At 45.1% G+C, this 25,351-nt stretch overlaps 2 protein-coding genes across 3 annotated transcripts in view; both read left to right on the forward strand.

Moving 5' to 3' along the window:
* The first annotated feature begins 65 nt into the window (after positions 1-65).
* Positions 66-12,919, forward strand: LOC102778393 (synaptotagmin-11-like). Of its 2 annotated transcripts, XM_006809831.3 has the most exons (5): positions 66-1,145; positions 1,784-2,111; positions 7,649-8,589; positions 9,630-9,750; positions 10,036-12,919. In XM_006809831.3, exons 2-5 carry the CDS (start codon positions 2,078-2,080, stop codon positions 10,344-10,346), a joined length of 1,407 nt encoding a protein of 468 aa, XP_006809894.1. In that variant the 5' UTR covers positions 66-1,145; positions 1,784-2,077; the 3' UTR covers positions 10,347-12,919. The 2 variants fall into 2 exon arrangements, with proteins under 2 accessions (XP_006809894.1, XP_035772412.1); XM_035916519.2 differs by lacking the exon at positions 1,784-2,111.
* Positions 12,920-18,474: 5,555 nt separating this feature from the next.
* The window catches only part of plin6 (perilipin 6), a 19,077-nt gene continuing 12,200 nt past the window's right edge, over positions 18,475-25,351 (forward strand). The window contains exons 1-6 of the mRNA XM_035916521.2: positions 18,475-18,526; positions 21,046-21,085; positions 21,414-21,612; positions 21,701-21,783; positions 24,450-24,687; positions 25,346-25,351. The exon at positions 25,346-25,351 is cut by the window's right edge and continues 176 nt beyond it. Coding sequence (XP_035772414.2) covers positions 18,522-18,526; positions 21,046-21,085; positions 21,414-21,612; positions 21,701-21,783; positions 24,450-24,687; positions 25,346-25,351 — 571 coding nt within the window. The 5' untranslated portion in view covers positions 18,475-18,521. The remainder of the gene's footprint in view (positions 18,527-21,045; positions 21,086-21,413; positions 21,613-21,700; positions 21,784-24,449; positions 24,688-25,345) is intronic.

Genomic DNA, 25,351 nt, shown 5'->3' on the forward strand with positions numbered 1-25,351 from the left:
CTTCAGCTGTTTGTGGACATATAAGTACACTTCCTGTTTATTATCTAACACTGTAATGACGCAGCCTGGGGCGGGGTCTCCGCTCCCGCGAGTACCAAGTGGACCCTCGCAGTGATGAGGATGCTGTGATGATGTCTCACTCTGTTCACATTTCTGGAAACCACAAATTTCAGACCTCAGAAATGACGGATTATAAAGGAAAAGGCTCTTTTGTGTTTTTAGTTTACTTTAAATATGATGTAGTAAATATATTTGAATCTTCACTACAGAAATTTACATTTTCTTTATATAGAATATGGACACATTTTGAATTTACTACATTTTAGTTTTGATCTTTTGTTTCTGTAGTCACATAATCAACAAGTACTGATTAAAAATGTGTATCATCCAAGTTAAGTTATGGGGCATAATATCTAACTGAATTTATGAAATTAATCTGTCTCTCTTCCACAGCATGTCTTTATCCTGTCTTCCTTCTCAACCAATCACAGCAGATGGCCCCGCCCCTCCCTGAGCCTGGTTCTGCTGGAGGTTTCTTCCTGTTAAAAGGGAGTTTTTCCTTCCCACTGTCGCCAAAGTGCTGCTCATAGGGGGTCATATGATGGTTGGGTTTTTCTCTGTATCTATTATTGTAGGGTCGACCTTACAATATAAAGCACCTTGAGGCGACTGTTGTTGTGATTTGGCGCTTTATTAATAAAACTGAATTGAATTGAAAACAGTTGTATAAATCTCTCTGAGTAATCCAGGAGAGCAGAAAGGTGCTGTATAAGAATCATTTACCATTTATTGTTATCATTATTGTTATTATGCTCATCTGAGAGGTCAGACAGTTCACATCTCAGATAAATAAACTATGTCTGACTAGACCTGAAAATGTTAATTCCTGCTAAGCTGAACTGTTATAATTCACATTACTGACACAGGGGTTCTTCTTGTTTGCAGCAGGCTGACAGATGAGGTCAGGCTGGAGCTTCTGTGGACTGTGATGTTTGCAGACGACACTGTGATCTGCAGTGAGAGCAGGGAGAAGGTGGAGGAGAGCCTGGAGAGGTGGAGGTCTGCTCTTAGAGACAAGACAAATTAAAGTCAGTAGAAAGGAAACAGAATCCATCTGTGTGAATGAGACGGAGACCATTGCGAAGGTGAGAACTTATTTCTATTAGTTTTATTGTCATTTTTAACACCTCAGTTGACCACGTATTATTTTCTTTTTTATTTGTTTTTGAGGAGAAGATTTGGCTTCTTTTTTGTTCCAGTGGTTTTTCTTTTAATTTTATAATTAATTTTCTTTGCTAGTCATTATTTTTTTATGAAAGAAGAAAATGTGGAAACCCTGTTCTGTCAGCAATAAATGAACAAAAGACGAGAAGGTCTGGTTAGTTGACATCTCTGCAACACAGCACACAATTCATTTAAGAAGTTTCTCAGTTCTTTTCAAACAAGGATTTTACAAAAATAAAAGTAAAAAAGTCACCAAACATATTCAACATAAACATTTACATTCACACACTGCATCAAAATTATGCAGCCAAACTTATTTGCAAGCAAAAACGTTTTATGAGATTTATAAGATCTGTACTTTTCCTTATATTTATATATATTTTAAACATTTCTAATTATTTAATATTTATATGTAAAAAGAAAAATAAAGATAATATGTGCTTTTATAATTTACTTTTTTTCCTTGTCCTTTTAAAAAATAAATATTCCACAACAATAAAAAATAAATGAGACACGTGGGCGCAGGAATCCTGCTTTGAGTGAGTCATCTTGTTTTTAGACAACCTTTGGCCAGCCTCATCGCGAGCTCCTCCGCGCAGACTCCCTGCATCCTAACGGGAGCATCACTGCGCACCGACACAGAGACCGACGCAGCGAGCGGACGACACCTCCGTCAGCCGATGTATGAAGGCTTCCTTTCCCGGATCAGCGGCTTGTTTTCGGTGATTTTCTTCTCAGCCGTCGCTCCTCTATGGATGTGAAGTAAAAGCGGGCGGTAGTCAGTCGGTGTCCTCTCATCTGTGCGCTCTTTCTCCCCGCTCGGTCAGGACCGCATCCTGCCCCGATCCACAAAATGGCGGATATCAGCGAGCTGGGACCCGCCTACGGTGAGATCCAGGCCCTTTTGGTCTTCGTATCTTTTCCATCTCACCCACATCCACCGTGTTTAAATGGCCTCACTGTGTTAGGCTGTGGGGTGTACTGGGGTCAAATGCTGTGACATATTTAACGGAGGCCTGCAGCAGGTGAATAAAGCGGCCGCACAGCCCATCACATCCAGTCTTTCCTTTCATGCTTCAGGGGTGGAGCGGGTCATCTTCCCGTGACTGGCACCGCTGCCCGCTGGCAGGCCGGTTAAATGAGCTCACACGGTGATTTTGTGACCGCAGCCATGTTTGAGTGGATGTGTTGGGGAAAGATGGCCGTCCTCTAAGTCATCATTTCACTGCCACGGAAAAAAAGTGCGTGGGGTTTAAACGAGGCCTCGCGCGTGCCTCTGCATCATCGGTGACAAATTAAAAATAACAGCAGCCCGCGCGGGGGAGAAAAACAGGGCGTTCTCGCGGCGCTCCCACGCACGGTCTGCCTCGCTCTCGTGCGTGCGTGAGCGCGCGCCCGTCGGGGTGTGTATGGGTGACGTCATGTCTGTGCTCTCCGAGTGAAAAAACCTTTTAAATCAGTTTAATCGTCGCGTGGGAGCTGCTCAGCGAAAGGAAAATAAAGTAAACGACGATTACGTCACCGACGAAGCGCCTTTTAATACAAATCAGCTGATCAGACTTACACCAGATGTTATATACATTGATAAATGCAGTTAATCGATTGGCTGGTTGTGGTGGGATCATAAAACTGGATGATGGTGTTTCTGTGGGAAATTATAACTGCTCCCAGTTTTCTGACATTTTTAGATAAAAATCTATATTAAAGATTTCTGTTGTTTGCTGGTTTAAAGGACCCAGTGAAGAGCTCTGTCTGTGTGAGCCTGAACATCCACCCAGAAGACACTCAGCCACTTTATTAGGTACACCTTGCGAGCACTGGGTTGGGCTCCTTTTACCTGCACAGCTGCTCTACGTCGTCATGCCACACATTCAACATTATGCAGAGATTCTGGTCTATGATCACATGACATCATCACACAACTGCTGCAGATTTGCCGGCAGTGTCCACGATGAGAATCTCCAGCTTCACCACATCCCAGAGGTGCTCGACTGGACTGAGATCTGTGACTGTGGACGTCCTGAGCCCAGTGGAGTCACCATCATGTTAAAGAAACCAGTTTGAGGTCTGTTATGCTGCCGGAAGCTGCCATCGGCAGATGGTCCACTGTGGTAGTAATGAGGAGATGCACAAGGTCAGCTAACAGTGCTCAGTTAGCTTTGGGGTTTTAACGATCTTTTTCGTTAAGGAGCCCAAAGTGTGCAACCAAACCACACCTCTACCTCACCAGGCTGAACCATTGAGTCAGGATGGATCAGTCCTTTCATTTCACCACAACGCTTGCCGATCTGCTGTGGTCCAGTTTTGGTGAGCCTGTGTGATCATAGCCTCGGCTTCCTGTTCTTGAGGGGAGCGGTGCCTGGTGGACAGCAAAGAGTCTTGACTGCATCACTGAGTCGCTCCTGCGTGTTTGGCTGAGGACATATTTGCATATTTGCAATTCCAGGCAGTTGAAAGGGTGTACCTAATAAAGTGGCTAGTATAGTATGTGACAGGAAGTTCTGTCCTAAAGATCTGGTTTCACAGATGCAAATAAGCAGAACGAGGGAGCTTTAAAATGACAGGTTAAGACTTCTGAATCAATCCACTGTATTATTCAGGAGCTCGTTGATCCACACACCGATCAGCTGAGGTTATTGATCAGCTCAGGACGGTGCTGATTAGAAATGGTGGCTTCCGATGATTATGTGAACAAATGATTGAGAGTAAAGACGATCAATCACCTTCTGCATTCGTTTTAGCTGCAAAGCTACAAAGCTGTGCGTTTGAATGGTTTGTTCTGCTTCCCTGCAGAGTGAGAGTTTATTGTGAGCCCCAGTTTATTTGAGCTCTGATGACTCAGAGAGAACCTTTAGTCAGCAAATTGAATGAATCCAGATTAATCAAACAACAGGCGTCACTGGGCCCACTGAAGGGCTTTGCAGAGTTAGCATCCATACATTTTGGACTTTACTGCATTTTTTCATAATGTCTGAATCATGCCTGAATCCCACTGACGAGTTTGATATTAGACATTAAATTCTGTTCATTGTCAGTTTAAATTGGGGGGGTTCAGTAAAATTATTATATAGTTACACGTCCAACCTTAAAATAAAGATGAAGAGATATTTTCAGTGTTCCCCACAAACTAGAACGAGCTCGACGCGCCTCACAGACCAGACAGAAGCTGTGTGCAGACAGCTGTCTGTAGCTGTCAGCAGGGGGGCTCAGCACTGCACAGCTCAGGTGCTCGTTAGTTGTTAATTAACTTGAGCTCTCTTTCTCTTTCCCCGTGGCTCCCACTTCCTGCAGGCGCCGCTCTGTGTCCATCAGGGCCAAAAAACTCCCAGTGTGTTATTTATTATCTGTATTGTTCAAGTGTACAGACACAGCTTGAATATTCAGTAAGTTCGTTACATTTAAGTGAATCGATATGTTAAACAATCACAATTAAACCTGAAAAATTGTGATTATGTTTCTTTCCACAATCAGACGAACGAATACGTCTCATGCAGCACGGACTTCCTGTCGTATCCTCCAGTCAGTAAATATCTGAATGTGATCGATTACAGTTATTGGACACGTTTTCCTGTAATCGAGTGGAATCAGTCAGAGACAAAAGTCAGAACAGACGTTACCGAAGAACTGTTACTCTGAGAGAACTCGCATTGAGTGATGATTCAAACTGCTGAGAATAAACCGAGCAGATCAGAGACTGTGAGCTTCTCCTCAGTGTGTGTGTGTGAGCATGAGCGTGTATTCATATCTTTGTGGGGACCAAAAATTGGAAGTTTTAGGGGACCAACAGCCCTTATAGGGACCGAAAATCGTGGTCCCCACAGGTTTGAAGGCATTGTTGAGACTCAAAATGTGGTTTTAGTGTCAGGGTTGCAGAGGGGTTATGGTTAAGTTTGGGGTAAGAGGCTCAGGAAAGCATTATGTCAATTAGATGTCCCCACAAGATATGAATGCCCAACATTTGTGTGTGTGTGTCCCAGAGTTGCCAGGCAGCGAGCTCAGCTCTTTCAGCTCTTTCCAGAAGATGACATCATCTGATGGAGTCTGAATGAAAAGCGACAACAAACAGGAAGGAGGATTTTCTGGACTTTGATTCTGCAGCTTTTACACTTTGAGCAGCGACTCTGTGTCCGTAAAAACTCGCAGTTTTTCACCTCGTCAGCAGAAACACGTCAGACCTACATATGAGTCAAAACACTGACAGCAAAGAGAAAACAGGGAGGCTTTAAGTATGTGACACAGTGTACCAGGCACAGATGAACTGTTCACACACAGACTGCGTGAAGCTGTAACCAATCACAGAGTTCACTTCATCAACACGAGCAGTTTATTGTTTTATTCATGTTTTATTTAGCGTTGTTTCCTTTAATCTGACTGAAACGCGCTGATGTGGTTCTGACGCAGCCCGTTTCTGTCACCAGCAGCAGTGTCCCGCCTGCAGAAGAATCCGATTGGTTACTCATCAAAATTTAAAGCCTATAGGAGCCAAACAAAGTAGGTCATTCATTCTGGAGCAGCTCTGCTGAGATACAATAGCAGATGTTGGTGAAGCTGCAGTAAATAGATTTTACTAATGAAGCTTCTTAGATTTGATGCAGTTCACCTCAGTTCTGCTCTTGTGTGTTTTTTCACCTCTTTGGCTTTTGTTCTGCGGTTGTGTGTTTATTTCACTCACCGAGGTTGTTTTTCATGTTTTGGCTGCTGTGGAAATGCCAAGGGCAGCCTAGCCCTACAGGGCTGCTTCAGGCTGTGTGGAAGTGTTTAGAGCCTTCCAGTGAGAGGTGGAGTACGCTCTGCTAACTTTGCATGCTCCACCCGGGGTGGAGAGATTCTGGACACGAGGACTTTCAGAGAACAGTGTGTGAAGTGGCAGAAACACGAGCTCCCTGCAGCTTTCCAAAAATCCCAGAGACTCAATTGAAAAGGTTTTTCTCGCACTAGTTTTCTGGGATGGACATTTACTAACTGCGTCCTCTCTCTGTGGATGCTTTGCGTCCGGCCTGATCACCGACATATTGAAGCCACAGCTCGCTGCGTTTTGCTTTAGCTGCCGGGAAGCACACAGAATTCTCCTCCAGCACTCAGTGAATACCAAGTCAGTACATCAGTGCAGTTTCTCTGGGAAAACTACTGTGTGTGTGTGTGTGTGTGTGTGTGTGTGTGTGTGCGTAGCATCAGTGTTCCCTTGTGTGACTCACAACAATACTCTTTTATACCCAGCAAACAAAGAGCTCCACAAACCCCGCCTCTCTGCTCTTCCTCCGCCCCGTCCTCAGATGTTTCTAATGAGATCCTCGGAGAGTTGATGTGGTGACTTCACTCTGGTGTTACTGTTTTAAATATGCTGTCACCGACTGCGCTGCCCTAGCTGCTGTAGGATGCTACAATCTGGTGGTCCCAGTGCTCGAATATCTCCACCTCTTAGATTTGGATTATATGGAAGGGAAACACTGACGGTCTCTGTGAGGACTGCAGCGATTCACCAAATAACTAACTAGCTAACTACAGAAGTTAAAATAAAAGTGTGCGTCTGCAGACCAATTGTTAATGTAGCTTGACTTAGCTTCAAATCGGGCAGCTGAAGTCAGACGGCAGCTTTCTCACTTCCTGTCAGTGAACCTGAAGCGAGCAGAGTCTAAAGGAGGGCGTGGGGGGGCACGAGGCTGCAGATGATCATTTCTATAAAATCCAAGTAAATAAAGTAAAAACACAAATGGGTCAGTGCAACACTGAATTATTATTAACATTAATTATTAACATCCACACCGTCTCAACATGTGTCTTACACAGCGCTGATATGCTCACACTCATCACATGCTCCTTTAAATCTCACACACACAAGGACTCACACACGAGGCAGTGATACACCTTCCAAAATATAAAGACTATTTTCTGTCCTCATTTTATATTTAATTACTGTTTTTATTATTTCATTATTTTTGCACTTGAGAAAATAAACATAAACACACTACGAGAGTTACGCTGGCACGTGTTATGTAAACTGCTCAAAGTACTGCAATTTCTAAAATGGAAAAAATTAACAGTTCATTTAAAATTTGTTGCTGATTAATAAGACGACTACTTTGTATCCGATTACTCAATATTCAAAAGTCCTCTTGGCTCCGCCCACAAACAGATGTTGATTGGGCAAAGCGTTCGGTTATATTTGGTTACTCGGTTTAGTGTTTTTAATTATTTGTCCTCCTTATAAGAGAACCTGGTTCTAACTGCAGTTTGTTCTCCCACTGATGGTTTTTTCACTCACGCACTTCTTTGAGGGATTATTCTGAAAGTCCTGGACCTGCTGTGGACGGCAGACTTCAGGGTTACAGATCGTGTCATGCTGGGATGAACTGCGTGTTTGTGTGTTGACTGAACAGCAGCCTGTTGTGTCTGACTCACTCCACTGTCGCTCTCTCTCTCGCAGCCATGTCTCCGGTGCTGGCGGGCTTCCTGGGGGCTGGCGTTCTGGTTTTGGTCGTGGTGGTTCTGGTGCTGCTCTGGTCCTTCTGTCAGCGCCGTTACCTCCGAATCTCCGGGCGCTACAAGCTGCACGGGGATCGTTACTATGACTCGGAGGATCCGCCCTACAAGTTCATCCACATGCTAAAGGGGATCAGCATTTACCCAGAATCCCTCAGCAGCAGCAAAAGGATCGTGCGCGGCATCCGGCGTGCCGACCGTTCCGACCGTGACGGAGAGCGAGGCTGCACCGCAGCGGGCACCGCCGGGAGGGGGATGGTGCTTGTGGACGCTGAGAACAACATCCTGGATGTCCCCGGTCAGCTGCAGATGAGTCACCTGGTCCCTCCTGCCGGCGCAGACGCCGCCCACGGCCAGGGTCGGCTGGAGCGGGCTTTACCGGTCCGCGCTGACTACTGCTGCCTGGACAGCAGCTCAGCCAGCAGCAGCCAGACCAGCAGTAAGACGGCGTCCCCCTTTACCCCCGCCTCCTCAGAGCCCGAGCCCGAGCCCAGCCTGGGCTCCATCAGCCTCACCGTCGACTACAACTTCCCCAAGAAGGCTCTGGTAGTGACCATCGTCGGCGCCCGGGGCCTCCCCGCCATGGACGAGCAGGCGGGTAGTTCAGACCCCTACGTGAAGATGACCATCCTCCCCGAGAAGAAGCACCGCGTCAAGACCCGCGTCCTGAGGAAGACCCTGGACCCGCTGTTTGATGAGACCTTCACTTTCTACGGCGTGGCCTACAGCTCGCTGCCTGAGCTCACCCTGCACTTCCTGGTCCTCAGCTTTGACCGCTTTGCCCGCGATGACGTCATCGGGGAGGCAGTGGTGCCGCTGAAGGGCGTGGACCCGAGCACGGGCCGAGTCCACCTGAGCCAGCAGATCACCAAGAGGAACATGCAGGTGAGCGAGGCTTTTACCCTGACCTCTGACACCACGTCAGATGTTGGTTTTTAAATTTTTTTTATTTTAGTTGTTTTTAGGTGATTCGATGCTGTTTTATCTTGTTTTTGTTTTAATATTGGGTTGTTTTAATTTTATGTTTTATGTGTTTTATTTATTTATTTTTCCTGTTTTCTGTTATTCTATTGTTTTAACTTATTTTCTGTACAACACTTTGTTCCTGTGCTGGGTATTTTAAAGTGCTTTATATATAAAATTGGATTGGATAATAATAGTTGTATTTGAAACAGTCATGGAACAGACTTCTAGTCTGATCCCAGATCAGCACTGAAAAGGTGACCTCATATAAATATGTTTCTGATCTCCAAAAGTTGAGTCTGTTCATCTGGACGTTTTCAATGGGAGAAACGTTTCGTCACTCATCCAGGTGACGAAACGTTTCTCCCATTGAAAACGCTACGTGTGTGTGAATGTGTGGATGTGTAAAGCACTTTGGGGTCGTAAAGCGTTATACAAATACAGGCCATTTACTTTCCTGGATGATTGAGATGCATCAAGACGTTTCTGATACTGTATTTTTTACAGCTGAAGTCACAGTTAGTGACTCTCATGCAGCAGGAAACAGCAACATAATAGTGACGTGATGTCCCGCCCATTTTTCTCAGTTTCAGTTTCTAAAAAATATAAAATCATGTTCACAGTTCGTCTGTTTTTGGTTGTTTCCATCCTAAATGACAGAGTTAGAAGTCACGTGAGGCACTCATGAGTGACAGCAGTGGTCCTGGCACTTTACATACGTGACTAACTGACCCTGTTGTCTGCTCGCTGCGTTACCATGGCAGCCAGCTGCTCGGTCTGTGTCAGTGACAGCCTCGCTGTTGTTCCGTCTCTTATCAGATTAATGTTGGATTGTCAAACATGCGAGCAGTGGAGAAAACACCGTAAACCTGAAAACGAGAACGTGGAGGAGCTTCTGTGATGATGATGATACAGTCACACGGATACAACGCTAACTTTGTTCCACCTGTTGTGTATTTTAGTGCGAGAGTCGTGGAGAGCTGCTGGCGTCTCTGTCCTACCAGCCGGTGTCTCATCGCCTCAGCGTGGTCGTCCTGAAGGCTCGACACCTCCCCAAGATGGACATCACCGGCCTGTCAGCCAGTGAGTAGAAAGCAGGACAGGAAGACGCTCAGCGCTCAGTCTGACCTGCTTAGAAGATATTTTTCTGTTTTTTGAGGCACAGTCAATGTTCTGGTTGGAACATGCAGCATGGAGCGAGTCGGCCTCAAGCACCTCCCCTCTGATTTATTCATAAACTATCCAAACACCCTGATAAACAACATCCTATAGAGCTGCTGTGCAATTGTTGTTTGTTCTTATATTGATATAAGAGGATATTTGTCAAACATCGAAGCTGTATCTTAGACGTTCTCCTTCTGTCCTCAGACCCCTATGTGAAGGTGAACGTCTTCTATGGCCGTAAGCGCATCGCCAAGAAGAAGACCCACGTGAAGAAGTGCACGCTAAACCCGGTCTTCAATGAGTCCTTCATCTACGACATCCCGCCCGAGCTTCTGCCCGAGATCTCCGTGGAGTTCCTGGTGGTCGACTTCGACCGGACCACCAAGAACGAGGTCCTGGGTCGCCTCCTGCTCGGCCTCCACAGCCCCTCCCCCTCTGGAGCCTCCCACTGGAGGGACGTGTGCGAAAACCCCCGCCGGCAGATCTCCAAATGGCACAACCTGAGCGAGTACTGAGGGAGGAGCACCGCCCGAAACCAGCCGACACCACCCACTGGCTGGGACTCCACCAGTGAAGCCACTGGGAAATAAAGACTCAGTGTACAGCACATACACACACACACACAGAGACACACACATACATGAAACAACACAGTCACACTGTTGTGATCATAGGTAAACTCTCTCCCTCTATTATCTCTCTACCACAACTACATCTGCAAGTATAAGAAGAATCCTGCAGCTCTTTACAGCCAAACAAACCATGACGTCCATCTCTAAGACTGTTCTCGTGTCTCCTCTGGCTGTCGATGTGTGTCGACGGGGGAAGGAATGCTCAAATATGATTAAAAGAAAAAAAGAAATGTGAGAAAAAAGAAAAAGCTCCCCCTCTTGCTGTTGTTGCCATGCAGTTCATTGCATGTCCGTCTGAAAATAAAAAAAAAATCACTCCAAATGAAGAGTTGAGATCTGTGACATCACCACGGCAGGAAGAAATTTCAGCTCTGATAGAAAATATGATGAAAATACTGCATATAAACTGAAACGCTGAATATATCCAAGTAACGATTACTCCTCTGGAGGACCAAACACTGCTGCAAAGAATCGCTCCGACGCTCAGTCGAGGTTCCATGTGCAGGATAGTTGCTGTTGTCAGACAGCAGCGTGCTTCTGCCTGCAGATCATTTTCACCCGCCGCTCCTGCAGCAGATCGTACGACCGCGCCCGACCCCGGAGGAAGTGCACTCGGCCTCGTTTCAACGGGGATTCAGGACTGTCAGAACCTCCCGACTGACCCTAGATCGTTTGAAATCAGCTCCTGCTCTTGAAGACTGAAAGATTATGTAAAATACTTGTTTGTAACATGAATGCATTCCTCTAATTTAGACTGCGAGTGACGCAGAGGGCGGCTGTGGTGCCCGATGATGTTTCAGCTGTTCTATCTTCAGAACTAAAACTAAAAGAGAAGCTAGTTTACCACAGGAGTGCTGTGGTTACGATGAGGATAACACTCGCTTTAAACGATGGGAGGTAAATAAGAACTTCAGGGCTTAAAACTGAAACTAATGTGGAAGTGCTAAAACCTGCAGCTCCTCTAAACACTGTTCAGGCAGCTGGGGGACGATTCAGAAAAGAAAACAACCAAAATAAAGTCTGAAAACCTGAAAGGACATTAAAAAGCAATGAAATCTGCAGCATACAGCAGTTAATGAATAGAATTCAGCTGAAAGTACAAAAAGTCTTTATAGTTCGACTACCTCTTTGATGCTAAAAGTAAACAGAAACATCAGCTGTAGCTTTTGTTGCTCACGACTCTTGCTGGAAAACGCTGAATATCCTGAAATCCAACAGTCCACAGAAAGGCACTTTACTGTCATGTGACGAAAGTCCACCAAGTAATGTGTGTAAGGGCTGTTCAGTACACGCATTCAAAACTAATTAAGGCTTGTTTATAAAAGACTGAATCAGCGTTTTGACACAGTCATTGTTGATTTATTGAGGTCTTTAAAAGCTCTGATGGCAGACGTCCACTCCAAAGGTCAGACTTCCATCTTCCATCTTGGACATAAAAGTTGGATGTGGTTACCGTGACATCAGCTTTTGGTCCCTGTGAAATCGAGGGAACTGAACACTCCTGCTTTTTAACTCTCATAAAAAAATGACATCATGCTGTGTTCATAAAGACCTAAACTGTCAGGTGAAATGATAAATTCATCATAAAGGTGATAACAAGTAGGATTTCATTTCCTCAGTTCTTTCAGACTTCAGCTGCCCCCTGCTGGTCAGTAGAGGGAACTGCTTCCACATTGGGTTCACTTTTCAGACTCTGAACTTATGTTCGTCTTCTGTATCCAGTCTTTATTTCTGCTGATTAGGCTCCACCTTCTCGTCTAAATATGGTCATCCTGGCACTGAACGCCAATGCTAACGATGGGATGTGAAACATGCTCGGCGACCACGGCAGCGCTCCTCTGCTTCACTGCGCTGGTCTCATTTTGTACATTTCCCTCTCCTCCATCACACCGAGACTCTGATTTGCACTGCTTTGTAAAGCGTATCTCTCCCTCTGTGAATGTTCCCCTGCAGCCAGCTGGTGGCGCTGTTTTATATTACTTTGTTCCTACAAGCCCAGTGAATGTGTCTGAGGTGACGTTGGACTTTGGCTTCATGTTTTCTTACTGACGAGTTTGTTTGAGTGATGACACACTGTGAGTTTAGTCTTGAAAGCACATTTTAACCCAAGTTTAACTTTAACCTTGAATCTGCTCAACAGCTTGCTTACTAGTGCAGAGAGTAATAACGTTTGTGTAAGTTTCACTTTGAATCATAGAGAGGTGAAGAAAACACGCCACCTGAAGCCGGATCTCCATCGACGCCCTCGGATTCAAACTGTGACCTGCTGGCGGACGGACGGACAGACTGAGTGTACATTTGTACAGATGTGAAGATGTTTGCTGGTTTCCTTCCTGTCCGATGTTCTCAGAGCTTTAGTGTGTTTGAGCGCCCCCTGCTGTAGACCTGGATGCTAACCTCTGTGTTGGGTTTGTTAACACTCATTGGACGTACAAATAAAAACAAGTTATCCATGACGGCCGCGCCTGAACGCTCATTTCACTTTATTTACACTTGATCGTTTATTTTATGGGTCCACGGTGGCGTGATATTAAGAATATTATATATTGTCAACACAAACAATGGCAGTAAGAAACACAGATTTAATTGGCTCTATAAGGCTTTATCACGCCAACCTGCAGATCATTCTAACATATCTAAATCTTTACGTGGTCCTTTCTATATGCTGCCAGTACACACCTCACTTGTAAGGCTCATAGTTTCTAAGTTACAAGGCTTTTTGTCAGTCTTTGACCATGTCGACCTCATCGGATGGAAGCCAGATTTAATTGGATTGTCACAATGACATCACTCTATGCCTTTAAGAAGTTTAAATACGTTTTTTCACTGCGAATGATGCAGTTGTGATATTATTAGTGTGTAAGCCATTTTAACCATTAACTTTATTTGAAGGAATTTTATTAAAGTGAGAAAATGTATCAGTAAGTGTGCACGGGACGTTTTAATAAGAGAAAAATGCAGCATGTCAACAGATTTTCACATCATTTAAAGATTGAGAAGACGTCCTTGTATCTGCACCATTCTTAGAAATCACCAGAGCCAGTGTCATCTGACCTTCGATGATCCCGGTCACATGAACGTTTCTCAGAAACTCTGACACTGGTTCCTTCATCCCGCCTCTCTCTGAGCAGACTCTGACTGCATTTACCCAAGAAGACACTGACGTAGTCCACGGAGAGCGAGAAGACACAGATATAAACGATTAACCTGCTAACAAACAAACAAACCTTTTACATAATATTCTTTCTGTGGTTTTGTAGAGTCTCCGGCAGGCTGCTGCTGATGTTTGCTGATAGTGTTGAAGCATGACCTCATTACTTTCATTAACAGTGAGCCAGCGTTTTCTTGTTTTTATGTTTTCACACTTGTATCTTATTTGAAGTTCCTGAATTGAGTCAAGCAGCTACAACCATTTATTACAAAATGTCACTGCTATGTGTCAAGCGACAGAAATATCGGTTGTGTCACGTACGCCTCACAGTTACAGGAACACGGTCACGATCGATGCGTGAACACCAAACCTGAGGAAAACACTGGGAGACATTAGCTGATGAAGGCAGATTCAAAACACCAAGCTGGCCATGGTGAAACCACTCCAGGATTCATAACAAGCTTCGGTAACCAGCGGGACCAACAAGCCTTAGTACTCGTTTGATAATATCAATTTTTTTTAAATCAGTCAAGAAGACCAGTCACTCACTCCTTACCTTGCAGCTTCCTGTTTCAAAGTGGCCACACCCCCACCTGTAAGCCTGATCAGTTACAGCTTCCTGTTTCAAAGTGGCCACACCCCCACCTGTAAGCCTGATCAGTTACAGCTTCTTGTTTCAAAGTGGCCACACCCCCATCTGTAAGCCTGACCAGTTACAGCTTCCTGTTTCAAAGTGGCCACACCCCCACCTGTAAGCCTGATCAGTTACAGCTTCCTGTTTCAAAGTGGCCACACCCCCACCTGTAAGCCTGACCAGTTACAGCTTCCTGTTTCAAAGTGGCCACACCCCCACCTGTAAGCCTGATCAGTTACAGCTTCCTGTTTCAAAGTGGCCACACCCCCACCTGTAAGCCTGACCAGTTACAGCTTCTTGTTTCAAAGTGGCCACACCCCCACCTGTAAGCCTGACCAGTTACAGCTTCCTGTTTCAAAGTGGCCACACCCCCACCTGTAAGCCTGACCAGTTACAGCTTCTTGTTTCAAAGTGGCCACACCCCCACCTGTAAGCCTGACCAGTTACAGCTTCCTGTTTCAAAGTGGCCACACCCCCACCTGTAAGCCTCATCAGTTACAGCTTCTTGTTTCAAAGTGGCCACACCCCCACCTGTAAGCCTGACCAGTTACAGCTTCCTGTTTCAAAGTGGCCACACCCCCACCTGTAAACCTGATCGGTTATAGCTTCTTGTTTCAAAGTGGCTACACCCCCACCTGTAAGCCTGACCAGTTACAGCTTCTTGTTTCAAAGTGGCCACACCCCCACCTGCAAAACTGATCAGTTACAGCTTCCTGTTTCAAAGTGGCCACGCCCCCACCTGTAAACCTGACCAGTTACAGCTTCCTGTTTCAAAGTGGCCACACCCCCGCCTATAAACCTGACCAGTTACAGCTTCTTGTTTCAAAGTGGCCACGCCCCCACCTGTAAGCCTGATCAGTTACAGCTTCCTGTTTCAAAGTGGCCACACCCCCACCTGTAAGCCTGATCAGTTGCAGCTTCCTGTTTCAAAGTGGCCACACCCCCACCTGTAAGCCTGACCAGTTACAGCTTCTTGTTTCAAAGTGGCCACACCCCCACCTGTAAGCCTGACCGGTTATAGCTTCTTGTTTCAAAGTGGCCACGCCCCCACCTGTAAGCCTGACCAGTTACAGCTTCCTGTTTCAAAGTGGCCACACCCCCACCTGTAAGCCTGACCAGTTACAGCTTCTTGTTTCAAAGTGGCCACACCCCCACCTGTAAGCCTGACCGGTTATAGCTTCCTGTTTCAAAGTGGCCACACCCCCACCTGTAAGCCTGATCAGTTACAGCTTCTTGTTTCAAAGTGGCCACACCCCCACCTGTAAGCCTGACCAGTTACAGCTTCCTGTTTCAAAGTGGCCACACCCCCACCTGTAAACCTGATCGGTTATAGCTTCTTGTTTCAAAGTGGCTACACCCCCACCTGTAAGCCTGACCAGTTACAGCTTCTTGTTTCAAAGTGGCCACACCCCCACCTGCAAAACTGATCAGTTACAGCTTCCTGTTTCAAAGTGGCCACGCCCCCACCTGTAAACCTGACCAGTTACAGCTTCCTGTTTCAAAGTGGCCACACCCCCGCCTATAAACCTGACCAGTTACAGCTTCTTGTTTCAAAGTGGCCACGCCCCCACCTGTAAGCCTGATCAGTTACAGCTTCCTGTTTCAAAGTGGCCACACCCCCACCTGTAAGCCTGATCAGTTGCAGCTTCCTGTTTCAAAGTGGCCACACCCCCACCTGTAAACCTGATTGGTTACAGCTTCTTGTTTCAAAGTGGCCACGCCCCCACCTGTAAGCCTGATCAGTTGCAGCTTCCTGTTTCAAAGTGGCCACACCCCCACCTGTAAACCTGACCAGTTACAGCTTCCTGTTTCAAAGTGGCCACACCCCCACCTGTAAGCCTGACCGGTTATAGCTTCCTGTTTCAAAGTGGCCACACCCCCACCTGTAAACCTGATCGGTTATAGCTTCCTGTTTCAAAGTGGCCACACCCCCACCTGTAAGCCTGATCAGTTACAGCTTCTTGTTTCAAAGTGGCCACACCCCCACCTGTAAGCCTGACCAGTTATAGCTTCTTGTTTCAAAGTGGCTACACCCCCACCTGTAAACCTGATCGGTTATAGCTTCTTGTTTCAAAGTGGCCACACCCCCACCTGTAAACCTGATCGGTTATAGCTTCTTGTTTCAAAGTGGCCACACCCCCACCTGTAAACCTGATCGGTTATAGCTTCTTGTTTCAAAGTGGCTACACCCCCACCTGCAAAACTGATCAGTTACAGCTTCTTGTTTCAAAGTGGCCACACCCCCACCTGCAAAACTGATCAGTTACAGCTTCCTGTTTCAAAGTGGCCACACCCCCACCTGTAAGCCTGACCAGTTACAGCTTCTTGTTTCAAAGTGGCCACGCCCCCACCTGTAAGCCTGACCAGTTACAGCTTCCTGTTTCAAAGTGGCCACACCCCCACCTGTAAACCTGATCGGTTATAGCTTCCTGTTTCAAAGTGGCCACACCCCCACCTGTAAGCCTGATCAGTTACAGCTTCTTGTTTCAAAGTGGCCACACCCCCACCTGTAAGCCTGACCAGTTATAGCTTCTTGTTTCAAAGTGGCTACACCCCCACCTGTAAACCTGATCGGTTATAGCTTCTTGTTTCAAAGTGGCCACACCCCCACCTGTAAACCTGATCGGTTATAGCTTCTTGTTTCAAAGTGGCCACACCCCCACCTGTAAACCTGATCGGTTATAGCTTCTTGTTTCAAAGTGGCTACACCCCCACCTGCAAAACTGATCAGTTACAGCTTCCTGTTTCAAAGTGGCCACACCCCCACCTGTAAGCCTGACCAGTTACAGCTTCTTGTTTCAAAGTGGCCACACCCCCACCTGCAAAACTGATCAGTTACAGCTTCCTGTTTCAAAGTGGCCACACCCCCACCTGTAAGCCTGACCAGTTACAGCTTCTTGTTTCAAAGTGGCCACACCCCCACCTGTAAGCCTGACCAGTTACAGCTTCTTGTTTCAAAGTGGCCACACCCCCACCTGTAAGCCTGATCAGTTACAGCTTCCTGTTTCAAAGTGGCCACACCCCCACCTGTAAGCCTGACCAGTTACAGCTTCTTGTTTCAAAGTGGCCACACCCCCACCTGTAAGCCTGACCAGTTACAGCTTCTTGTTTCAAAGTGGCCACACCCCCACCTGTAAGCCTGACCAGTTACAGCTTCTTGTTTCAAAGTGGCCACACCCCCACCTGTAAGCCTGATCAGTTACAGCTTCCTGTTTCAAAGTGGCCACACCCCCACCTGTAAGCCTGACCAGTTACAGCTTCTTGTTTCAAAGTGGCCACACCCCCACCTGTAAGCCTGACCAGTTACAGCTTCCTGTTTCAAAGTGGCCACACCCCCACCTGTAAACCTGATCAGTTACAGCTTCCTGTTTCAAAGTGGCCACACCCCCACCTGTAAGCCTGATCAGTTACAGCTGTGTCTCGTTCAGCCTTGTGTTTTCCTCTCAGGGCTTTGTGTTATCGCCTTATTGTTAATTTTGAGTTCTGAGGTTCCACTTGAGAGTTTTGTGTTTTCCCTGTTTGTAATTTTAGAGTTTTTGCCACAGCCAATAAAGAGGCCTCTTACTGTTCAAGCTTTTGTTTGTGTCCTCATCCTGCCTGCAACAAAGCTAACCTGGACAGTATCGGATCGATACTAGCCTGATCAGATCAATACTTCTCTCCTCTGAGTTCAGCTCGTGGCTCCAGTACATCAGAACGCAGACGTGGCTGTGCAAACGCCGCTCTGCTCGTCCTCCACTAACATTTTGCATTTTAGATGTTTTCAAAAAGGCCTTAGTTTTAGAGGAAGTCTAAACATAGACCACCCACCAGAGGGCGCTGCAGAAAGAGTTTAATGTCCTTAATTTTACGTCTGTTTGAAAGGCTTCGATCAGTTGTTGGTTTATATTTTCGTCAGCTCATTATTACCTTTATTCTGGGTATTTCTGCTGATATTTTCCGGTGGAGCGTTGTGACTATCAGCTGGATTTACAGTATTTATATTTCGTGTTGCGTTTCCCTCGGCTCTCAGTTTCCCGTACTTTCCCCCTGAATGACCCTTTTGATTCAGAGGTAATTGATTAGTCAGAGACATGTACAGCAGGGCAATGATTCAATTTCCCCATTGAAGTCTAAAACCTCAGTGACATCACACCACGCTCCAGCCAATCTGGTCGCTGTTTATTAACCTCAAATCCCAGGAACACTCTTTATCTACAGGTTATAAAGTCAGAGTGTCTTCCTGATCTTCGTCATCGTGACTCGGCTCAGCTGCTTCATCAACAGTCCTCTAATGGGGTAAGACTCTCCTGTGTGTCTGTGTTAGAGTTAAAACAGAAACTGTTACTGGCGCCGTGTAAAACCTGATGCTTGTACCAGGCACCGAAACTTTTCCTGGGTTTGGGACGATCAGTTCAGGACTCTGTGTGAAGTTTCCTTTCCCATCTGTGGGAAACAGCAGCTTTAGATGCTGTTTTTATGTGTTGGCTTTGAATTCTCCATTTATTACCTGTTCTGTTCTTATACCAGTGTGAATCCTCCCAGTCAGCTGTTAGGCCAATTGATCCTAATAGATCTTAAATTTTCTTAAAAGGTAGTAGAAAAAAACTCTTCCCCTCAAACCTCAAGAGTGTTGTTTAACTGTGTACATGTGACATATTTGTTAATGTAACAAGCAAGTGTAACCAGCGATTCACTGACCTGGATAAAGAAAAACAGCAACTACCTGAGGATGTGTGCGAAAATAATACAGAACAATTTCTAGCAGCTCTTACAAAAGCTCCCACAGACCAGAGGGGGGGTATCTGTCAGACGGTTGGTGGTTTGCTCCCCGGCAAATTAACCTGCTTTACGGTTACACAAGTAGTGCTAAAGAAAATGTTTCATGTTAACAAAATGACAATTTTTTTAAATAATTTGGAAATAATTTTTTTAATGTGTTTGAGCATTTATTCATATCTTTGTGGGGACCAAAAACTAATAATTGACTATACTTGAGGGGACCAACAGCCTAGTGGGGACCAGAATCCTGGAAGCATTTTTACACTCAAAATGTGGTTTTAGTGTCAGGGTTACAATTAGGTTATGTTTGGGGAAAGCATTACGTCACTTAGATGCCCCCACAAGATATGAATACCCGTGTGTGTGTGTGTGTCAGTAAGGACGTCTCCTGGTTTCATGTTTCCCTCTCACCACATATCCAAACCCACATCATGACCAGCAGCTTTACAGCTGTGGCTCCAGCAAACATCAGCTGATACTAGAAATTAATATTAAATAAATTCTAACAACAGCTGATCAAGCTTAAACGTGCTGCTGTTGTTCAGCGTGACATCCGCTGGTTTCCTCTTTCTGGCGCAAAGTGATAAACAAACAAGAGAGCCGATCAGCTGATCATTGATCAGTTTCATGACTGAAGTAGAAACAAGAGAGGGAGGGGAGAGAATGAGAGAAGAAGAGGCAGCTGTGCAGCAAAGACAGAATAACTCCAGCTTTGTGTCTTTTTCATTGTAGCTGAAGTCCAGGACAAACTGTTCCTTTTCACTTCAATACAAAACGCGTAATAATTTCTCTGAATACGAGACGATTCTGTTTTTTATGGGATGGTTGGAAACTCTAATAACTAACCTTATGAATAAAATAAGATAAAACAAGTTCAACATCAGTAACATCATAGCACCACCCAGCTGTATAGAAACTCCGTCATGCTAGCTCACGCAGTACGAGTTATTTTAACTGACTGTAAAAAGTCAGCATAACGAAAATAAACTCCACCTAAACTTGGTTTATATCTGACCCAGAGAGACTGCAGGTCATAACTTCTTACCTGAAGTTCAGTTCACCACCTCGGGTCTCTGCTCCTCCTGCCTCCATCATCCACCTGCCAGCGTGTTGCATCTGCTGGCCTCCATCACGTGCTAATGTTACTGAATCTGTGGAAGCTCCACAATAGCCACCACCAAACAACTGAGTTATTTTTACACGTCTCCCAGCATCTGGCCAATCCACCAACTTTCAGTGTTTATACCAAAAAGGAAAAAAAAACGAAAAAGAAAAAAACATCGGCCCATAAAAATGAAAAATCACTACCGGCCAGTCCAGCTATGCATGTAACCCAACTAATACCTGTGGTCACTGCTTAACTTTAACGTTGCGAAGCTGCCAATTTACCGCTCATCCCCACCCCCACCGATGGTCACAAGCTCTGGGTAGCGACCAAAGGATGAGGTCATGGATACAAATGAGTTTCCTTGGAAGAGAGTTTGGCAGAAGATGGATGATTTCCAATGATCCCCGTCTGAATTGTGGGATTATTTCCACTTCATCCATGTTGAGTAGTTTAAATAGACGTTGCTGAAAATCAAAAACAACAACAAACAAATAAAGAAAAAGTCAAAAAAAGTTCCTTCACGCAGAAAACTGTAAAATACTGATTAAGTGTCTGAACGTTTATCTCGGTGCAACAGTTTTCCTCGTGATGTTTTTAGGTGACTTGTTGAAGGTGCTTTCCATTTTCCACAGAGACGACTTGTAAAGCTGAAACTCAGATGATGTAAACTCAAGATCATTTTCTCCCTGTAAAGTCTTCACGCCGTTTCTCTGCGCTCTCGTTTTAAAGACAGGCCTTTGTGCTGTGTCTGAGCCGCTGTGTGCTCGGCGGCTGGAGCGACGAAAAGAGGATTTTCATGCTGGCTTTGGTCGAACAGTCGTGAGCTTTGTGGAGGCTCGGCAGCTGACTGCCTCATGCTGATGTGAAGGTTGAACTCTGGAGTTGTGGAGGCGAGTCTGATCTGTGACCTCTGTTTGTTTTTTCTCAGATTTGGCGAAAGAGAAATGTCATCTCCTCCAGATCATGAGGTGAGCTAAGAGCGAACATACTTAGGCTTCGCCCGAACGTTTCTCCAGCTCCTCCACAGAAGAGGAGGACGGGATCAGATCTGTGGAAACATGAGCAACAAATGATGAAATACAGAATGAATGGGAATAAAAGAACAACGTGTGTTTGTATTGATATATAAGTATGTGAAAAAGTATTTGTGAGGTGGTGGTGGATCATTGTCCTGCTGCATAACCTGACTGAGCTTTAGCTCCAATGCCCAAATATTCCAGTATTCCCAGTTCCAGCTTTAAAAAAAACCCATTGTAGTCCTGATGAGGTGTAACGGTTTTCCTCCTCGTGTTTCAGACCAATGCCATCCTAAGAGCTTCCCATCTGCCTCTGGTTCGCTCAGCGTTACAGATGGTGACTTCGATGTACTCGGGGGTCAAAGCTCGCAACCGTCTGCTGGGTCTGATGGGAGGAATAGCCGAGGTCGGAGTTCGCAGCTTTTCCCAAGAGGCCATGAGACGAGCCACGCCCCTCCTGCAGAGTTTGGAGCCACAGAGTACGTGACAGCGCTGCTGGCACCGTTAGCTTCATCACCTAATCACAGTTTCACTGCCTCTGAATCGTGTTTGTCTTCTTCTCCACAGTCGATGTTGCCAACACTTTTGCGCTCGTTGGTCTTGATCACCTGGAGAGAAACTATCCGATCCTGAGCCAGTCAACAGACGAGGTCATTTGATACCTGCTACAGATGTGATGTTTCTGTTGTGGTCATGTCACAAACTTGTCTTTGCACCGCTGCCAGTTAAGGTAACGGTAAATTTCTGCACTAGAGTACGAGCGAGCAGCCAGGCTGTCGAAACAACAGGATCCAACGGAAACAAAGGCTGAGCTCCAAAAATACCAGCATTGTTTTAAAAGGCGATACACGGACAGTGTTGGTCAAGTTACTTGAAAAAAGTAATCAGTAACTAATTACTGATTACTTCTCCAAAAAAGTAATCCCATTACTTTACTGATTACTTGTTTTCAAAAGTAATTAATTACTTAGTTACTTAGTTACTTTTTAAAAACACGATTTACAACCTGAATAGGTGATAAAGTGATAGATCTTTCAGCCCAATTCTACTTTTTCTACATAATCATCATACAAAATGTAATCAAATGGAAAAGTCTCTTTTTAAAACTTGTTTTATTCGTTTTAATCTTTTAACTTTATGCATCAAGCAAACATTTAATTATCTGCAACATTCTCTGACTGAAAGTAATTAGTTTAACATTTAAACCTATTTTCTGCACATTCCAGCACATAAAATAAAATATTTTTTGTGTTTACACTCAGTCTTTCAAATAGATGCAAGTAAAACACAGCAGAAAATAAATAAAGTCAAAGACTAGCGGTCCTGTTGCTCTATTTTCACCTGTAAAGCAGGAGTGGGGTAGGCGGAGGGTTACCCTGGTGCAGGTGTGCAGCGGTCAGTGGAAGAATCCGCGAGTTTCTCTGTGAGTTTCCCATTACGTCGTAGCTACTCGGTGCTTGTTTGGAAGTTTAGGGGTTTTTTCGCTGTAAAAAGAAGTTTTCTTCCCACACACAACGGACACTAATGTTTTTGTCACTTTTTATGGAATCAAACTCAAAGTAAGGTCAGTACTTCCACGCTTTAAACGCTGCACGCTCATACTCTCTCTGCACTCGATATATGATCCATTGTTGATCTGCACACAGCTGTTGTCACGAACGACGCACTCGCTTACGTCACTGTCATGAGACATTCTCGCAAAAAAATCACGGTTTTAGTAACGCAGTAACGCAGCGTTCCTACGGGAAAGTAACGGTAATCTAATTACCGTTTTTGCAATAGTAATCCCTTACTTTACTCCTTACTTACAAGTAACGCGTTACTGCCCATCTCTATACACGGATCATTTAAAATCGTCACCTTTATGTAGAATTAAAGTAATAAATGTAGTTTTTCCATCCAGCTTAAAGTCCTTCAGACATCACTCAAAGGTGTTTGTAAAGTGTTTGTCTAGAACAGGACACCTGGGGGCAGAGATGGGCAGTAACGCGTTACAAGTAACGCGTTACTGTAATCCGATTACTTTTTTCAAGTAACGAGTAAAGTAAGGGATTACTATTGCAAAAACGGTAATTAGATTACCGTTACTTTCCCGTAGGAACGCTGCGTTACTGCGTTACTAAAACCGTGATTTTCTTGCGAGAATGTCTCATGACAGTGACGTAAGCGAGTGCGACGTGCGTGACAACAGCTGTGTGCAGATCAACAATGGATCATATATCGAGTGCGGGAGAGAGTATGAGCGTGCAGCGTTTAAAGCGTGGAAGTACTGACCTTACTTTGAGTTTGATTCCATAAAAAGTGACAAAAACATTAGTGTCCGTTGTGCGTGGGAAGAAAACTTCTTTTTACAGCGAAAAAACCCCCCCTAAACTTCCAAGCAAGCACCGAGTGCGCTACGACGTAATGGGAAACTCACAGAGAAACTGCCGTATCCTTCCACTGACCGCTGCGGCACACCTGCACCAGGATAACCCTCCGCCTACCCTACTCCTGCTTTACAGGTGAAAATAGAGCAAAAGGACCGCTAGTCTTTGACTTTATTTATTTTCTGCTGTGTTTTACTTGCATCTGAAAGAGTGAGTGTAAACACAATATATATATATATTATGTGCTGGAATGTGCAGAAAATAGGTTTAAATGTTAAACTAATTTCTTCAAGTCAGAGAATGGTGCATATAATTAAAATTTTGCTTCATGCATAAAGGTAAAAGATTAAAACTAACAAAACAAGTTTTAAAAAGAGACTTTTCCATTTGATTACATTTTGTATGATGATTATGTAGAAAAAGTAGAATTGGGCTGAAAGATCTATCGCTTTATCACCTATTCAGGTTGTAAATCATGTTTTTAAAAAGTAACTAAGTAACTAAGTAACTAAGTAATTAATTACTTTTGAAAATAAGTAATCAGTAAAGTAACGGGATTACTTTTTTGGGGAAGTAATCAGTAATTAATTACTGATTACTTTTTTCAAGTAACTTGACCAACACTGCCTGGGGGCAGAAATCACCTGGAGAAAGCCTCTGGGCACTTTCTGCTCAGCAGCCGACACAGAGAGCTGCTCTGAGGAGGTGGAAACCAAACCTGGAGTTAAAAAGATTCACCAGGCAGACTGTAGATAATTGTAAAGTGTCTCACATGCTTCAGCTGCCCCCAGGTGGTTCGTATCAGTTTGATCTCCAACATTTGCAGTGTCTCTGAGCCTGTTAAAGGCTTAATGTGCAAAGACGACTCAAAAACAGTTTACAATGTCAGGGACGGCTGCTGCCTGATGTTACAGGGACTTTAAATCGCTGTAAATGCCTCTGATCAGGTTATGACTCACCTGAAGGACGCCTTCTTCCTGACCCTGGATGACGTGCAGCTGTGGGTGGTGGACGGCCTGGACGCAGCTCTGGATCAGCTGGAGCGTCTGGCCAACGTAGGCCGGGTAGCTGTGCAGCAGCTGCAGAACAGTCAAGTGGGCCAGGCCACCATGTCGGGACTCGATGACGTGCTGAGTCGCCTGGAGGACGCCACCGCCTACTACCTGCCCCTCCCACCCACACTGCGTGAGTATGAGGAGGGTTGTAGTGCTCTTTAGCAAAACAGCTATTTTTCTGTAACAAAAATCCCCACAAGTTTGAAGCATTTTTGAGACTCAAAATGTGGTTTTGGAGTAATCGGGTTATGGTTAAGGTCAGGCGTTATGTCAATTAGATGTCTGCACAAGATAAGAATACTTCACACTGTGTGTGCGTGTGGGATATTTTTCTGCAGAATTCAACCAGCAGAGGGAGCCGAAGCTCTGCTGACTCTTTATGCTGATAATAGCCAACGAACCAATCAGAGTGCAGAGTCCTCAGTGTCACATGTTGACGCCAATAACACTGAAGGTGACAGGATCAAAACCTCACTTCATGTGACACTCTGAGGAAATTTCTAGACTGAGTGTGTTTAACGTTTGTCTTGGTTGGAATTTTAAAACAGCGAGGACATTTGAGCGTTTTTAAAATCTTCTTATCGTAGGTCAGGGGCGTCGAATGCAAGGACCAAACCAGGAAATGAGACCAGACATGAAGTTTCTGAACATGCTTTAATGTCATGTGAAATGCACGTCCTGCCCAGACTGCAGCATGAGTTCTGACAAACGTTACTTTCGATGGCTGCTTGCTGTAACCTTTATGAATGCAAAGCCTTCTGCCTCTGAACGTCTCTGCCCTCCATCAGGTCAGG

Source organism: Neolamprologus brichardi, chromosome 11 (assembly GCF_056152115.1).
Source record: "Neolamprologus brichardi isolate AB-2024 chromosome 11, ASM5615211v1, whole genome shotgun sequence".
Classification (NCBI taxonomy): domain Eukaryota; kingdom Metazoa; phylum Chordata; class Actinopteri; order Cichliformes; family Cichlidae; genus Neolamprologus; species Neolamprologus brichardi.